General features: G+C 51.6%; 1 protein-coding gene across 1 annotated transcript in view; it reads right to left on the bottom strand.

The window, feature by feature from the left end:
- Positions 1–6938: 6938 nt before the first annotated feature.
- Positions 6939–18232, bottom strand: part of ATP2A3 (ATPase sarcoplasmic/endoplasmic reticulum Ca2+ transporting 3) — a 30027-nt gene continuing 18733 nt past the window's right edge. Inside the window, exons 13-20 of the mRNA XM_029961253.1 lie at positions 18051–18226; positions 17102–17304; positions 16915–17000; positions 16165–16298; positions 15623–15740; positions 14880–14997; positions 12865–12937; positions 6939–8739 (exon numbers count right to left, since the gene is read on the bottom strand). Of these exons, the coding sequence (XP_029817113.1) occupies positions 8697–8739; positions 12865–12937; positions 14880–14997; positions 15623–15740; positions 16165–16298; positions 16915–17000; positions 17102–17304; positions 18051–18226 (951 nt within the window). The 3' untranslated portion in view covers positions 6939–8696. The remainder of the gene's footprint in view (positions 8740–12864; positions 12938–14879; positions 14998–15622; positions 15741–16164; positions 16299–16914; positions 17001–17101; positions 17305–18050; positions 18227–18232) is intronic.

The following is an 18232-nucleotide window of genomic DNA, read 5'->3' as shown; positions in this document are numbered from 1 at the left end:
GCATGGGAATCAAAATCAGATGATCCCACGTTGCGAGTGACGTGATGCCGTCCCAACGCCCCAGCCCTCAGCAACGTGGAAAGCTGTCAGACAGGGAGCCAAAAGCAAATACGAAATGCTGATGCTAATCACACAAGATTGAAGGCTGATACTGCTATTGAGTGGAGCAGACAAACCTTATAAGCTTAGATATCTGTCAGGAGAGAAGCAAATAACTTACTGTATGAAACGAGGCCTTTTAGGGAAGGCTGCTCACCCTTGCCAAAGCCATGGGGATAATGAAAATAGGACAGCTAAATTTAACAGCAAAATGACTTGTAAAAGAGCCACTTCTAACCTCCTCGCTGGTACTTGGAGTCAATAAAATGGTTAGAGCATGGATTTAGCTAAAATACTTTCCATTGGGAGACATTATGCATCTCCCATTTTATAATCTCTTGGAGCCATGTTGCAGCTGGTGGGTGGGGCAGGACCCTGTGGATGTGTCCAGAGCGATGTTGGGAGCATGGAACCCCACCATGGGAGCACCCACAGGGCCTGGGTCTCCTTCTGGGCTGATAACAGCACCCAGCACAGACACCCTCTCTGGCCACAGCACCCAAATGTTTGAAAAAAAGCCACAGCCTAAACCCTCGTGGGCTTGCATGTCACCATTGCTCATGCCCACACCATCCCTGGCACTGCCACTCTTGAAATTACTTTATAACAGGGAATTCAGTAGGTTTGGGCTGGTACTGCTTATCTACATGGCCCTGCAAAGGTGTCTTGGTGGTGCCAGGTGGCTGGTGTGCCAGCTAACACACCTCCCTGCCTCTGCCAGGTGGTTATTGAGGGACAGTGCCCTGCTGGGGCTGTTCAGCTGTTAAATTACCTGCCCAGCATGGCACTCACCAGCCTGGAGATGCTGAGGGCACAGGGCTGTGATGCTTTTGGGTGTGGTGCAGGCACTGGTGGTGCAGGGCTTGTTTTCTGTTGGTTGTGACAATAAATATATTCCTGCAACACCTAAACGAAAAATAAAAACAGAATTAGTGGAAAGAGGTTTTGATCAGCCTCCTGTGTAAAGGGCAGCTCATGGGGGGTCCCCTGACCCACTGCACTGACACTCATGCAGCAGGGACCTCGGGGCTGGCTTTATCTGGGGCTCCCACAGACACAAACTCATGTGATGGTGTCAGTGCACACCACATTCATTTCCTCTAAATAAACTTCTGTATCTCTTGGCCACTTCCAAGCAGAGCGGGCGGGAGGCCCCGGGGCTGCTCTGCCTGGAGTGATGAGGTGCAAAGACTCTGGATGCTGCTGGAGGATACAGCAGGTCCTGGGCACTGAGGATGGGTTTTCCCTGGGCCCAGTGCTGAGCTGGGCTTGACCTGAGCAGCATGAAAACAAGGGATCAAATGGGACAACACAGAGACACAGAGGGTAACACTGGAAGTGTTCAAGACCAGGTTGGATGGGGCTTTGAGCAACCTGGTCTAGTGAAGGTGTCCCTGCCCATGGTGGTTTTTAAGGTTCCTTCTACCCAAACCAGGTGATTCTGATTCTAAAACCAGGTAGAGATAAGGAAAATGAGCCCATCAAGCTCCATGGCCCACCAGAGGGGAATATAGAAGCAGAAACAGCAAATGAGGTCCTAAAATCTGTGTTTGTGTCCAGAGTTGCAAAGCCCCAGGACCAGATTGCCCAATTGCTCTCCTGGGTCAGCTGGCATTGACTAATCCCCAGCACCAGTCTTGGCCTCATCCAGCATCTCCAGTCCCAGCTGAACCAGATGCCAAGGGCATTGAGGGCTGGTGACCCTCTGAGGGTATCCCTGGCAGTTCTGCACAGGGTCAGCACAGGGCTCCATCCACAGCTGCCAAAGCAACTCCTTCCCCCTGCCCATTAAAGAGGCTCAGCCTGCAAAAAACTGGTGTTTTTAAGGGAGACATTTGGAAATGTGAGTGCATCTTTGCTTTGAGCTGGGACATGGACACAGAGCATGGAGGAGCTGCTGGAGCACAAAGAGGGTGCTCTGAAAGCCTCTTCATGGGGATCAACCCCACCCACACCCACAAAAACAAAACTGTGGAAGGCATAAAAGCTGACAGGTCTTTCCAGGCTCTCAGACATAGCTTTTCCAAAAACTTATTGGGGAGAGGAGGGGGGAGGAAACCCAAAAATAAGAGATGAAGCTCATTACACAACCCGGACTCATGCTTGGCAGAGTCCAGCACGGAGCTCTGAATTTCAGCACAAAAATGTGCAGCACGCTCAGATCTGTGGATGGGGAGGAGTAACACAGAGGCAAGGAGATGTAAAATATGACAGCGGGTGCAAAGGGGACCTTGCTGTGGTTGAGGCTGCCAAGAAGAGCCCCTGAGAGCCGATGGCTCTTCCCAACAATTTTGGCTGGCACAGACCCCCTTGCCCTCACCAGCCACGGGAGATGGTGACACTGCCCTGCTGGCAATGGGAAGGGGAGGGTGGAAAAAAAATTGGCAAATAATGAGAGCAAGCAAGGTCCTGCAAAACAGCATGTTCAGTTTTCTTTCCAATTTTAACTTGTCCTTGACCCTTCTTCGCTCCTTCCCAGCAGGGCTGGCTCCGCTCCGTGCTTGTCCCGTGCTGTGACGCCCCGGCACAGGGAGATGTTTTTGGAGGTGCTCACCCCTCAGAAGTGGCATTTCCACCCCCATTTGCTGTGACAACTGGAAATATTTCAGTGGTGGTTTAGCCAATGCCAAAGCAAACATGAAGCCGAGATGCTGGGGGAAAAGGGTGTCAGTGGCCCTGTGGCCACTGAAAGTGTGGATGCACATCCCATGGGACAGCTGGACAGCTGCCATGGGGTACAGGGACCCCTGGTTTGGTTTTTTTGGGAGGGTAATCCCTGTTTTCTGAATCATGGCTCCAAAAGACAAGCATAGCCCCAGTGGTGATGGTCCCCAGGGGTGTAGGGACCAATACAACATCAAGTGGGGAATTTGGGGTGGTTTTGCCTCCACCACCATGTCCTGAGACAGCACTGCACCCTCAGGGGTGGCTGGTCTGGGGGACCATTGAGGGTCACCTCCAGCCATGGCAGGGGTGGTCCTCATGCTCTGACACTGGAAAGAACACGGTCTACATCTGGAAAGAGGAGCCCAAGCAACGGCCCCTTTCCCAAAACCAGCATTTGCCAGGGTATCCCATGTGCCTCTTTGTGACCCACCGTGGGTCACAGAGCTTTTGGCTTTCCCTGTGCAGCACCTTTCTCCTGCTCATAGCACTGGGAAGGGGCACACGGGGCCACATCCCAGCAAAACCACACCAAGGGCAGACGTTGCCATGAACACAGATTTGCTCCAAAACAGGATCCACGGCTGCATCAGGATTTTCCACTCTAAACATCACCGTGGGCAGAGCTCCGGGTGATGCGGAGATGGGAACGCACGGCCCCAGGCCCTGTGGCATCCTCCCAGAGGAGGCCAAGTTACTTAATTACCGTTTATTTCATAATTATTTCTTGTGGAGGTCATTGCAGGGCTTATTTAATCCTCCCCTCTCAGCTGGGGGTGATAAGGTGATGACTATTCTGGACGCAGTCAAAATTAGCACTGTTATTTGTATTCTTGTGCCCCAAGAGCAAATTAAAAAATTCCCAACAGTCACATCATGCCACTCTGTTCATTTTGCCTTTGTTATCCCATGCCAGGCACAAGCTCAGCTCCATTTCTAGTTTGGCTCCTCTGAAAACCCACAAGAAATCCTGATCTGGTGAGCACAACTCCTTTTACGGATGAAAAATGCCCTCAGGCACTCCCATACAGCTCCATGGGCTCCCAAATGTCCCCCGAATTAGCCACAAACTGGACAAGAAAAGCAAAAAAAAAAAAAAAAAAAAGGTAAAAAAACCCCAACAACAACAGCAACTAGACAAAAAACCCAAGAGTCATCCAGTAAAATCGCTTTTATTTCTGTAATTTTCTAAGTATATCACAAATCAGCGTCAAGTATTGTGGTGAACACGAGTGGAGTTCTGTAATGATGTGACACGAGAGCCTTCCCAGTCTTCCGGCACATCCCTGGCTATTTAGCAGTCCAGACAAAGGACAGACGATCTAGGAAATAGCGGTCAATTTGTGGAAAAATATCTCTCAAATATAATAATAATAGGAAACCTCATTTCTTTCAGTTCTGTCCCTCAGTTAACACCCTCCCACCCACCCCCAAATTATAATGATTTATCTTTTGCTACAGAGCAGGAACTCAGAGATTTCTAGATTTGGCTGTTCAGGCATCTCATATAAAAAATAATCAACATATTCCCAGACCCAAGCCACTGAGGGCACCCCCTGGCAGCTCAGTGGTCACCCTCCTCTTGGTCCCAAGTGCCTGGACTGACCCGCCCCCTGAGGTACCCACAGCCCCATCACTCCAGGCACACACAGATTTTGGCTCATTTAATGCCCCACCCAGACCAAAAGCTGAATGGCACCACAAGGAAAGGTCCAGGGAGCACAATTCACCCTGTGTTTCCCTTTCCTCACTGCAGCCCTGCAAACCCTAACCCTAACCTTGCCATGCAAGCTCTGCATGGGGTGAAGCCTTCTCCTTGGTCCCAAAAACCTGAGTCCACACTGTTGCCCCTGACAGAAAATGCCACTGCAGAACTGGGGGAAAAAACCAACTCAGGTGGGCCTGAATCTCTGGCATCATTTACAGAAGGTGGTGGCCATGGCAGGTATGGTCCAAAAATCACAATAAGTCTTAGGAGTTGGGTTTGGGGACTCTGGTGTGTTTGAGGTTCAGGAGTGACGTGATGCCAAGGTCACAACCTCATGAACATCTCCCAGCCTGAGCCCCTGCACAGCAATTATTTGAGGAGTTTTTGGTGGAGCAGGACCCTGTCTGGGGAGCAGCACTATCAACCTGATGTACAAAAGAAGAAACAAAAATTAATGCTGAATTTTCCTATTGCTCCTCCAGCTACTTCTACCATCCACACCGTGAGCAGAAACTCCGGTTCCATCCCAGGTTTGATGTTTTTACAGGAACAAAGTCCCCTCCAGTAGAGCCTGTCCCTCCAGCTGACCTCTCCAGAGCCTGGTGGTACCATCCAGCCTTGGCATCAGAAACACACACACACAGTATCTTCCCAATGCCAAAGCCTCAAACACACAAATCCCAAACCTCATCCACGCCCTGAGCCCTACGGCGGCCACACAACACAAATAAAACACAGGATGCACTACTTTGCTCTTTTTCCTTTTCCAACCTGCCTCCCCACGGGATCACACACCACAGGGGGAAGAGCTCACCCAGCAACTGCCCACAATGACACAACATCCCAAAACAGTACAAAAGACTTTCCACAGCTGCTGCCCAAAGCTGATCCGCTGGGTGTTTGCCCCGGGGAGATGGGACCCTCCCCACCCACCTTGGCTGTACCCCAGCACGGTGCTTGGCCCCTGAGGAAGGAGTATAAAGTGCTCATGGATAATCCCATGCTGCCACCCCAGCACATCCTATGCCCTGCACCTTGTGGAGGATCTGCCACAGCAGCCCACCGATGTTAAAGGTCCTGCTGGAAAGACCTAAGTTTTATTTAAAGCCTTCGAATATGCCAGGCAGCACCATCAAAATAAAACTAAAAAGGAAATCATTCCTAAACTCTGTTGCCAAAAAAAGCAAGGAGCCCAGAGGTTTGCCTCCAAGCTGCTTTTTTTAACAAAGTCCTGGGCAAAGCAGCCACCCAGAGCCCATCTCCCTTGTATTGCACGTTTAGATGCCTTGGTAAGACCCAAGACCTGATCCCAAAGTGATGGTCTTGGCTTTAGGATCTCCATGTTTCCACAAGAACATGGTCCAGCCCAGCAGGCTGTTGGTGGCACACATGCAATAAATAACTACTCTGTGATTTGTCCTGACCCTTCACTGAAGAATAAAAGAAAAAATAATTACATCTCTGGATATTTTTCTACATCGTTAAGATATTTGAAGTATAAGCCTCTGTAATCAAAGAGAATAGAGTGGAACCTGTATTCCAAGTAATTAAAGTATGGGGGGAAGAGAGATGTGTTCAGCCACTCAGAAAGGGAAATGATGTGACAAAATGGTCCCTCCTAGCAAGGGGGACTCCTGCAGGTTACCTGTGCTATTTTCTAGGTAGATCTGAAGGCTCACAATAGAAACCAAACTGAATTTGTTGCTGCTGGACAGAACAAGCCTTTGGCTGGGACCCAGCTCTGGTTTGTTGCCCACAAAGGCTCAGGGTTTGGTGACTCACAACTGCGACCCAACGACTGCATGAACAGACTGACCCTGCCCAGGCTTTTACACCAGGAACTCCTCCACACACACACACATACACAAATTTGGATAAAATTAATAATCCCCAGTGCACCTCAAGTCCAGGGAAAACACTGTTAACTCAGGAGGTGCAATGGATGGGCCAAGCAGGTTCCTGCAGGCACAGTGTCCCAGGGAGATGCCATCGGGCAGCTGAAAGCTTTGCTGGGCCCTCCCAATAGGGCTGGGATGCTCTGAATCCAGTCTGGCCTCTGAATCCAGACCAGACTCTCCCAAACTGGTTTTCAGCCTCAGGGAAACACAGAAGCTGTTTCCTCTGATGTCCTCCAGCTGGTACTGGATTAAATTCCCACTGGTTATTTTTCTGCACAGAGAGATGGAACTGGACTCAGTCATCTTGGACAACTTTTCCAACCTAAACAATTCTATTGTGTACTAAAATAAGGTGAAATCCACCCTTTTGGGGAAAGGCAAATCACACGTCTACAGCATTAGTCTTACTGAAGCCTTATCTTGAAGGCTTGAGCAGTACCTGGGTCATACCCTGGTCCTCTGCACCAGGGTGAACCTCATCCACGGGGAAAATCTTTGAAGAGGAACTGGTTGTCCCATGGGATCAACTAATTAAATCAATTAGACAGAACACATTTGAAAAATAAAACTTCTTCAAGACAAAGTATAATAAGATTTAAAAAAAAAAAATCAGCAACAATCTTCTAACCACAGAGTATCTATAAAGATCTTTTTAAAGAGCTCCATATTAAAATTCCTTGAATACATTATATATTAAATACAGTAACAACATTTCATGCAAGGTTTTCTGTACAATAAATCAGCTCAGTAGTATAACAATTCTGTACATTCCCATTGGTCTGGGGGCTCTGCTCATCTTCAATGCTGGTGATGGAGAAAAGAAAGGAGGGATGATATTTGGCACCTACTGTACAGAAGAAGAGTAGCTCTTGCCCAGGTGAAACAGAAAAGCACTGGAAGCTTTTAAGAGGCAAAAAGTAGAAGAAAAAACCCAACAGCGAAGGAGCAAAATGCTACCCCAAACCCTGGCTCTAGTGCTGCTGCTGGAATGTAAGAGAAAGGAAAGGCTCTGGCTAGTTAAATATTATCAGGATGGATCATAGGGGACCATGAGGAAAACAGGAGGGAGGATTTGGAGAGCAGGAGAAGAAACCACCCACTCTCAGCTTCTCAGCTGATGTGGTTTGATGGAGACAGATCAATTCACTGGATCCCAAACCCACTCCTGATCTACCAACCCTCACTGCAGCCTGTCTTGCTCCTGCTGCAGAAAAATCCCAAGAGGGCAAAATAGACTTGGTGCCTTACAAAAAGGGATGCCACAACAAACACCACCCACGGAGAAAGACCACGTTATGTACAAGCATACATTCATTCCCATCTTGATCCCTTGGCAAGGATGCCCTGTGCAAGACAGTGATGTTCTCCAAAGCAGAGGACACGAAGCCATGGACATGCTCCTGAAGACTTAAGCTCTACTCCTGCTAGGGAAGTAGTTAAAAATCCACTGAGGGATGAAAGTGTGACCAGGAGGGAGTGGTGGACATGAGGAATGCAAAGGTGGGTGTCTGCTTTGCTTTACATGTCTGCCCCTACGAGGAGGAGGGTGGTTCATATAGTGCAGATGGGATGTGAGAAGGTGGGGGATGGAGAAGGACAGACAAGGCTACGTCATGCTTTGGTGTTGGATGAGCCTGAGAAGGTGCTGGGCTTTCCACAACGCAGGGATCAAACAGGACAGCACGATAAATAGGGAGAACTTTGCCTTCCACCACAGGCACCTGATCTCAATGTACAAACACACATCTGTGAGACCCACACCACTGTTGGGCACACTCTGAAGGTATTCCCAGATGCTGTGGCCACCAGAGTGGCCAGTAGAGCAGCAGTGATGAAATCATCAAGGGTCAGAGACCCCAACACACGACCCCCTCACCTCTCTCCCTGCCCTCACCCACTGCCAAGCCCTTTCTGGCCCCAGAAGCTGCCCTCGTTCGCCCCATCCCCTTGGGGGATGCAGCCTCCCATCTGTGCCCAAAACCCCGACTGCCCCCCTTCGTGGAGGATGCCCTGCCTGAGCTCACCCGGCGAGGGCGAAAATTGGAAAGAGGATCTCAAATTTGGCAGGAACAAATCCCCAAGGAACCGCGCTGCAACGACCCAGGTCCACACAGCTCCATCCCCAAACCCAACGCCAGCTGTCCAGTAATTGCACTCGTATGTACAGGAAAAAGAAAGCTACGAAACAAAACAAAAATCAGTATTTTTCTTTTCGACGATTCACCCGCATTTGTCTGATAGTCGGACACATGCATGTCCTGCTGGCTTCTAGTGATGGTCACACATGCAAGACTTCAGTCCGAGTTACAAGTTAGGGATCCTTCAGTTCAGAGTGTTGCCTTTGTGTCATTCATTTCTTGTCCTCTTCTCCTGAAAGAGAGAGAAGGAAAAGTATTGGTGAGGGTTCAAAGCAAACCAGCTCCCTGTTTTTGTTATCAAGAGTGGCTGCTCTTGGTTGATCCCAAAAGGGGACCTGGGATCCTGTCTGCACAGAGCTGGTCCTACTGCAGCCACGGAAGCTCAGGCTGAGTCAGGAGGAGGAGGATGCTGGTCCCTGGGTGAGGAAGGGCTCGGCACACTCAGCCTGCAGGAGGCAGGAAAAGGGGTGAGGTGGAGCCATACAGGCACAAGAATGGTGGGAAGATGAGCAGGCAGGATGCCTTGCTACTGCTCCTAATGAGGGATCACCCTGGAAAGGCAGTGACTCAGAGAGAAAGGAAAATCACTGCATCCCATCAGCCGTCCCTGCCACAGCCAGATCTGTGGATGCTGCTCCTTGGGCTGACACCACTTACACACAATACATATATATTTACCTCCAGAACAATGAGCAAGGACCAATCTACTCATCACAGCTACTGTTCCAGCCCCGGGGCTGCCCTCCTCCCTTCTCCCTCCCTCCAGATGGATGGGCTAGGACAGGGAAGGTAACAGGCAACACATGGCCTGAAGGAAAGCTACAGTATTCAGCTTGAACTCCATGTGAGCAGCCTCAAAATCTCTGCCAGAGCTTGACTTGCATTAACCAGATCCTCAATTTTCAAGCAGTTGACAGGAGTGTCCCTGACCCCCTGAGGCAGCAGCTGCCCTCCAGCCCGGGGCAGCTCACTCTGCCCAGAAACAGGTTTTATTTCTTAAAAAAAACCACCCACAAGCAGCACTTGCTAAGAAATCACTTATCGGGAATCTTTCAGCTGCATTTCTCTCTCTTTCATCACTGCACATATCACCAAACACATCTCACAGGGGACTGCTGTTACTGTGCTCTTGATAAATAGGGGTCCTGCCCGGGGTTACCCGCGAGCTCCGCGCCCGCTGCCAACCCTGGTGCCGACAAGCTTCCAGGGGAATTAATAAATAACAGGGGAGAGAGAGAGGGAAAAAGCCTTTTTGCAACTTCTGCCAAAACTTTTTGCAGTGCTGGCTGGAGAGCCCAGCCCAGCTGTCCCAAGATAAAATGGCTTGTTGCAATGGCAGCATCCCCCCAGATAACCCCCACACCTCCAGATAACCCCCACACCGTGGGCTTTGGTGCACAGTGGGGATGCTGGTGACTGCACTGTATTAAATCTCAGAGCAATAATCAAAATTCATCTCCTCCCCATTTAAGGGGTGTCCCTTCAGCATCTCCAGCAGTTGAACAGTCCCTACCAGGTGACACACCAGTGGTTATTCACCAGCCATGGCACTTCCCCTAAACACACTGCCCTGTGGTTGTGCAAACAGGGAGGAAGCCATGGCATGGGGCAGACAGGCACAGGGAAGGGACATGGCTGCAGTGTTTGCTCTTCAAAATGCTACTCTCAGGCCTCTAAATAACCCAATCCTGGCACAGTCAGGTGTTTCCATGAGCCCTGCAACAGCCGAGGGTCTGGCTCTCACTCAGCTTTAGGAGGATGCAGGTCCTGCATGCCAGTGTCTTCTGTCCTCCCCTCACACTGCTGACAGGAACAGGGGTAATGCAGGACCTGTTTGCAGGAATGATGAATGACGGAGCAGTGATGATCCATCTGGATCTTGCCTCACACCAAACCTCCCAGGGGGAGTCACAGCCCTTCAGCACCTGCAAACCAGCAGCTGAACAACACGAGCTCAGCTTCTGCAAGATCTGCTCCCCCCAGCACAGCCGAGGCTTTTGAGGAGGTTTTTCCTTATTGCTTTTGACTTTCCTCTTAACAAGTTCCTGTAAAAGGTGCTGCTGGAGGGATGCAGACTCCAGCTGCCAGCCTGGATCACTTCCTCCATCAAAGGAAACACCACAGCCCTTGTAGCTCTGAAAACTGCACGTCTCATCCATCACACCAGGGCACCCCAAGCTTCATCCAAGAGCCCAAACCCCAGGAGAAAACCAAAAAGGAAATCCTTTTCCCATCCCAGGGCAGCAGTGCTGTCAGCTTCCCTCTGCTCTTCCATTTTTAAAGCATGACACACCGACATAATAAAACAGGAGAGAGGGGGAAATAAAACCAAAGAGCAATGCAGCAGAGCTGGAAAATCCCGTGTGGAGATTCCAGCACTGAAAGGTGCAGCACTGCTCTCCTGCAGAGCATCCCACAGCTCAAGGGAGCGACTTGGCCCCTGGGGACACATTCCTCTGCCAGCGCCCAGCCAAGGTAGCTCCACACAGAGATTACCCTACAAGGGCAGGCCACGGCTGCAGGCGCTCCTTCCCCGCTCTGCCGTGCCAGGGAGAGGGATACTGCCTCCTCCGCAGGGAACACGGGCAGGCAGCAGCCCCTCTGCTCCTGGGGGAGTGCTGGGGGGTTCCCTCAGCCCCAGGTGCACAGAGGAAGATGAGAGTGAACAGCTCTATTTCACTACTGCTGGTGGGTTTTGCGATGGGACAAGGAGGTTTTGGTCCCTGTAGGGAGTGTGATGCACTTGTCACCACACTGCCACTTCTGCCAGCCACTCTCCTCTGGGAGGATGCTGAAGCAGAAAGGTGATGCCAGCTTGGCAGAGAAGTGGCCAAAGCTCCCATGGCAATGGAGATGCTCACCCAAGGGTGCAAATCCCACCTGCACTTCAGCTGCGGCAGCAGGAGGCTGTGGGGCACTGTGCTGCCCACCAGGGAGGGAACAGAGACCCAAGCAGGGCAGTCATCACTTGCAGCTCCTGTAAAATCACCCCAGGGGCTCCTGTGCTCGCTGGGTGCAAGGACAAATGGGTGCATAAATGCCAATCTGCCACAAAACACACCCAAGTCAATTCCTGTGCATCAAACCTCCTGATTTTCAGTGATGCTGCTGCTGTCAGGGCAGGTGTGTAGTTGTGTTGCAGAAAGCACCTGCTTCATGATTTGCCCCTGCTTTTGCCACAGCACAAGTGAGAAATGGTGATGCTCGAGCACCCAGGCAGGGCCTGCTGCTTAACATGCTGAAAACAACCACAGTGGCAACTCCACCAGCTCTGATGGGTTTGCTTCAAGATGCTGAAGATGAGGAGGCCCAGGGACGGTGCAGGAGGGGAGCAGGGTGGCCTCAGCAGTGGGGTGAGGGTGCACAGAGCTACATGAGCACCAGGGTTATCTCAGTGTCCTCTCTAGGTCTGATACCTTTTGAGAACCGCTCAGAAAAGGGACTTCTGCAAGGTCTTTGCACGGATGCCCAGAAACCATCCTCCTGCATGCCACAGGATTCAGAAAGAACAAACACTTCAGTGCATAGAGCATGGAAAATATTAAAGATACCAGAGCAAGAGGTACTTGAGGGTGGTCAGCCTGCCAGTGTGTATCTGTGTGACAGACCCTGAGAGGGCCCATCTCCACGTTCCTGACCAGAACATCTGCAGCTCCCACCAAGCCAACCCAGCTCAGCTCTGCACATTCACTTGCTCTCACACTCACATTGCCTCTCAGAACTGAGACAGCAGAAACCTCAGAGGGGGCCAGGAGGGGAAGAAGGCAGCCAGAAGCCAGACATGCACAGTATGTGAGATGAAAGGTTGGACATGTCCAGGATGATGGGGAGAGGAATGTAAAGCACTGAGACCACTGTGAAAACTGAAGAGTCTCAGCTTTTGGCCACTTCAAGGACAAGGAAAATCCAGCGTAATGGAAACACAACAACTTATCTAAATCTCATCAAAAGGAGAAACTTTTCCACGCAAAACCTGAATCAGCAGAATATACATTCTGCTCACAGCTATACATTTGCATTCCTCAGCTGAACACCCTTGGCCATCCCTCAGAAGGTCCCACGCTGGAGACCATCCCCAAGTGCTGCCTTGCAGAGATCAAGCCTGGCCTCTGGCCAAAACTGCCATCAAACAGCTACTTCACAAGCTTTTTAGACCTTATTTTGAAGCAAAACACAGAGGCCACTGTGGGAAAGGAGATCCTGTCTGGGTACAGGGTCCCTGGGCTCTGGTATTGGCTAGTTTTCTAAGCCACGTTCACCCAGACACATTCCAAGCAGGTCCCCACCACACACGAGCAAGATTTTGTAGGAAGCACAGGGATACTGCATTCAGGGATGAGACATGTAGGAAGCCAACCCTTGCTCTGGAGTCTTGCAGGTTTTCAACTGGTGCTCCCCGCTCCACTCGGGTCTTACTGTCCTGAGAATGCCTGGTAAAAAAATCACAAGACCACACATAAAAGTGGCTTTTGGAGGTTTTTTTCCCCCCTCTGCTTTTCAAAGCCCAGAGGAATTAGGAAGACGAAGAATTTCAATTACTTCTTTCAAATCCGATGATTGAAGCGTGATTTTTGGCCCACAGCTGTGATTGAATAACTGTAGGGGAAGCCCTGGCTGGGTGAGACACAGAGCAACCCGTGAGCATCAGCAGCATCATGGCTGTGGGGATGAGGGCAGCTCAGAGGACCCGGCACGCTGGGAGGAAACACTGTGAGCTGGCAGGATGGCACCTGGAAGGATCACATGCCTACCAGGAACCTTGCTGTGCTCAGAGCTGCGCAGGCAGAGCCAAAGAAAAGCCCTTCCTCCAACACTGCTGAGACTTTAAGGAGAAATATGAAGTGTGGGAGAGAGACAGACTCATCCCCAGATCACAGATGGTGAAGTGAAGACCGAGGGCATGCATGGGATGCAAAACAGCCAGGAATCAACCAGCTCTCCTACACCCCAGCCCGGTGCCACGCCATGGATTGTTGCTACAGGCTTGTAATTGTGGGATAAAACAGACCTGGGTGTCTGGTGAGAGAAACAACAATTAAATAAAAATAAGCTAGAAACAACTTCTATCTGATCTGTAAAAACAGGAGCCCCTGCACCTCTGTTTTTCTGAGCAATCCCTGTGTTTATGCATCAGCTCAAGGCAGAAAGGAAGGCTGACATGAGCACCCCACCACACCAGGACCCACTGATGGGGAGGGCGGCCAGTTTGGGATGATTTCTTGCTTGCAATAATTTCCCATCCCATATTTCCAGCTTTTTGCAGGGTTCTGCTCCATGAGAAACCAAAGAGAGCTGTTACAAAGGCCCAGATCCCTCCCTGACAGGCCTGGTCAGACCTGCCTTCAGCCCTGAAAGGCAAGAGTGGCTTTGCAGAGTTTTCCTGGATCATTACTACAGGGTGAAGGTAAAAGGAGGGATTTGTTAGGACACAGGCTGCCTTAGGGGTGAAAAAAGGTTTGAGCAAGCTGATGCTGTGGAAGGACATTCAGTCCCCACACTCAGATTGTTCATCTGCCCCCAGAGCTTCCCCAGTCAAGGACAGTGTCTCTCCTGCCCTTCTTCTCCCTGCTATCACTGTCAGGGCAAGCACACCCCAAAAACTGTTTTCCTGGACAGGGGACAGCCCACGGCAGGCACAGCACCACCAGGCAGCCCTGGGCCCGCAGCCACCGCTGGGAAAACCTGTGGGTTTAACTCAGCCCCGAGATATCCCCCACAGCAAGTGAGGTTTTTTTCAAGAAATGAAAGGAAAGATGATATCATCTCTTTGGAGGGCTGCCTAAATCCTGCTGTGATTTACAGCACAGAGCCCAGGAGCACACGGGGAATCTCTGCCCCGGTGTCACGGGAGCTGCTTCTCCTCTGTGTGTGCCATGGGCCAGATCCTGAGAGGTGCTGGCCAAGGGCAACCCCATTAAAACCACTTTATAAGGTGTTCAGCTCTCAGCTGATCTTAGCACAGAGGCAGCCAAGACAAGGCAAGGATGGACAGAGAGGGGTGGACAACTTGAGAGAAAAAAGGAAGGGATCCTGTTAGAAACCAGTATTTGATTTGTTTTACTTTATAAGTGAAGGGATCCAGTTCCTGGAGGTTTGAGAGGAGCTGGATAAACAGTCCTTGGCAGGTTTACCCGGTGCTCCAGCTCCAAAGGGAGCATTTCAAGCAGGTGTAAGCACCAACTGCTCTGCCAGGCGTGGCACCAGGAAGGAAGGGAGTAGGAAGAGAAGCCCCTTTTCCAGAGCAGGGTGGACACGCAGGTGCAGACATCACACGAGCAGAGGAGATGAGTGAGGTGTCCCCAGAGCCACCACGACCCCTGAGCAAAGCACCACAGAGCAAACCCAGCCCAGGGTGGTGCAGCCCACGCTCACCGTCCAGGTGGTTGCGGGAAAGGTACTTGAGTCCTTCATCCAGCAGGATCACGGGCAGGGAGATCTTCAGCACGACCACCCACTGCGGCCAGCTCAGGGGGGTCACCTGGAAGATGAGCTGCGAGGTGGAAAGGATTGGACACGTCAGCAGGGAAGGAGGTGGGATATTTTGTTGTTTTAAGGGTCACGTTGTTGTAGGGCAAAGGGTCGTCCCAGGCACAAGGAGGGAGGATCCTGACAGCCCAAAGAACAGGATTTCAAGGTCTGTCATGATCCCAACAGGGCTCTTGGACAAGATGAGTCAAAGATTATGTCCTTCACCTCTCCTGCAGCTGGGGAAAGTGAGGCACAAGCTGGGACTGTGTGTTTGTGTGCTCACAGGTGCTCAGCAGGGTAAAAGGGACAATGTCACCTCCTGGGCACAGAGACACACTTCACCTTTAGCACCCTTGGGCACTGACTGAGGCATCACCAGCCTCGAACTGCAAAGGGAGGAGATGACACCACAAGGGGCTGAACCACCTTCTGGAGATACCTACACCCCTTTGCACTGCCCATAAGGAGAGCTTCTGACTTAGGCAAAGGCAGGGTGACTCCTGGTTTGCAAGTCACAGGACCTGGACCTGAGGGCACCTTTTAGGGACAACCATCCCAAAAGCTTCCAGACCCAAAGACTGCTCCAGGGATGTCCCTCCCCACAGGAGCCCCCTGGGCTGGGGGCAGAGGTGGCAGAGGTCACTCACAGGCATGGGCTTGACATAGAGGATGAGGAAGTGCAGAGCCATGGACATGATGATGGCCCCCAGCAGCCAGATGTTGAGCCACGGTGGCATCCGCAGCAGCGACTGGTTCTCAGAGACACTGGAAGGCAAAGGGACAGCGTCAGCCCCAGCAACCTCCTGCTCCCCACACCTGCCCAAGCTGGGAGCTCCATTACCCCCCCAAGGTGCAGGGTCACATGCTGCATCCCTGTATTCCAGACTGCTCGGCTTCAGGCTTTGCTGCAAATCCCATCTGAATGCTCAACACAACCAGCCTTCATGGATTAGGACTGATCACTAATGACCAAACCACTAATGGATGTGGATCCAGTCCTTCCTCCACTGCTGTCAGCAGCAGCACACTGCCTTGGAGGAGTTTGATCATGGAAAACCCAGTGGTGCCCTGTGAGGATGCTCTGAATGGCTCTGCTGAGCCAAAGCAAAGCCCTCAGCCCACCCACAGATGCTCAAAGAGACCCTGCACAGACTCAGTCAGGCACAGAGCAATCCTGCAGCCACCTCACCTGTTCAGAGCGTTGCACATTTCGATTGTCACCAGCACGGACAGAGCCATCGTGGTTGGGTATCGGGACTCGAAGATCTCACAGTCGATTCCTTCAAAGATGGGGTTGTCCTCAGTGCACCTCATGAAGTTCCTCTGTCGGCACAGGAAACTGCTGGTAAATACACGGCAGAGCAGCAGGAAAGGCGGGAGAGAGGAGGAAGAGTCGACTGGTTGGGGGGCACAGGATGAACTGGGTTGCTGTTAAATATCCCACAGTTCAGGGCAACTGAGCAAACTGTCTAAAGTGACCCAGCTCCTGCTGTGATTGGGCTTTAGGGTTATGGCCAGAGAGTGGCTTTGAGACTTCCAAGTGCAGTCAAGAAGGTGTTTGAGCACACACATCTCCATCAAAAATACATTTTCCATGGCACGTGCCATTGGGCTGGGATGGCACCCACCTTCCCACCACCCTGTTCAGACCTACAGTAATGTGACAAAAGATCCCTTTCCATGTGGGATCAGGCACAGGAGCTACTTTCAGCTTCTTTGAATCAAGTTTTCCCTACCATGCTGGTGACTGGCAGAAGCAAGGCTGGAAACATGAGCCTGAGGGAGAGAACTTGCTTCTGTTTTAAATTATTGCCTTCTCCACTAGGCATCTGGGAACACTATAACCACCACAGAGGAAAGGCAGAGGAAAACACCCCAACACTTGAATCCATGCCCTTCCCATCGGTCAACACGTCAGCCCGTCCCCCTCCCGACTCACCAGCTGATGGAAGGAGACCTGTGGTCCCTCGGCGTCGTACAGGAACCACCAGGTCGCTGCTCCCACCGTGGCCAGGCCCACGTACACTGCGGCCGAGAGAGACACCCTTACCCCCAGCACCCGAAAGGAACCCCCCTGCAACCCATGGCACCCCGTGCCCATCCTCAGCTCTGCCCACGGGACTCACCTCCGACGGCCAGGTAGCGGAAGAAGAGCCAGCCACTGATGAGGGGCTCCTTGGGGTTGCGGGGCTGCTTCTCCATGATGTCCAGGTCGGGGGGGTTGAAGCCCAGCGCGGTGGCCGGCAGCCCGTCCGTCACCAGGTTCACCCACAGCAGCTGCACAGGGATGAGGGCCTCGGGCAAGCCCAGGATGGCTGTCAGGAAGATGCTGTGGGGGAAAAGCAGAGATGCCAAATTATCTCTCTTTGCCAAACAAGTTCTGGGCAGCCAGAGAAAGGGTTTGTGTCGTGCAAGGGGAGAGTGAGCAGACACCCTGGATCCAAAACCCCAAACTGAAAATTCACCCGAAGTCCTGCAGGTGAACCTGCAGAGCCCCTGACCAGGAATCTGAAGTCTAGCACTGAATTCTGCAGCTAAAATTTGTTCCTGCTGCTATTAAAATTTGCTTTGCAGTTGAAACCCAACCACTGATGTCTCCATGGCCATGCAGGTTCCTGTTCCCAGCACAAACACCCTGCTGAAATGCAAAAGGGCAAAGGATGCCCAAATGATGCTCATGTTGCTGAGGATAGTGTTGATTTACTGGGAGGGATGGGTAGGGACAGGGGCAGGGAGAGCTGCCCAGGACCTGATGCAAAGGGCACCAGTGTGATCTGGTGTCAACAAATATCTGCATCTGTCTTAGGCATTGGCATAGGCTTAAATAGGCAATTAATTAACAAAACAGGTCATAGGGGATGGCAGGAATGTAAAATTATAAACCAAAAATCCCCCTGCCCCTGGGGAACAAGAGCAGGCACTGTTGCTCTGCTGGGTGGCTCGGGATGCCAATGTGGACACCACACGCTGCCAGGATCAAGGGGTACGGACAGGACTGCAGGTCACCTGCCCCAGGGGATGTGTCCCCCCCACACCGCTCCCCCCAACACGGTGCCCAGCGTGGGGGGCTCTCACCAAACGACCTCCCCGACGTTGGAGGAGATGAGATAGCGGATGAACTGCTTCATGTTGTTGTAGATGGCTCTGCCCTCCTCGACGGCCGACACGATGGTGGAGAAGTTGTCGTCGGAGAGCACCATCTCAGCAGCCGACTTGGCCACGGCCGTGCCCGACCCCATGGCGATGCCAATCTCCGC

This window comes from Manacus vitellinus, unplaced genomic scaffold (genome assembly GCF_001715985.3).
Source record: "Manacus vitellinus isolate BGI_N305 unplaced genomic scaffold, ASM171598v3 scaffold_32_pilon, whole genome shotgun sequence".
NCBI lineage: Eukaryota > Metazoa > Chordata > Aves > Passeriformes > Pipridae > Manacus > Manacus vitellinus.
This window is presented reverse-complemented; position numbering and strand designations above follow the sequence as displayed.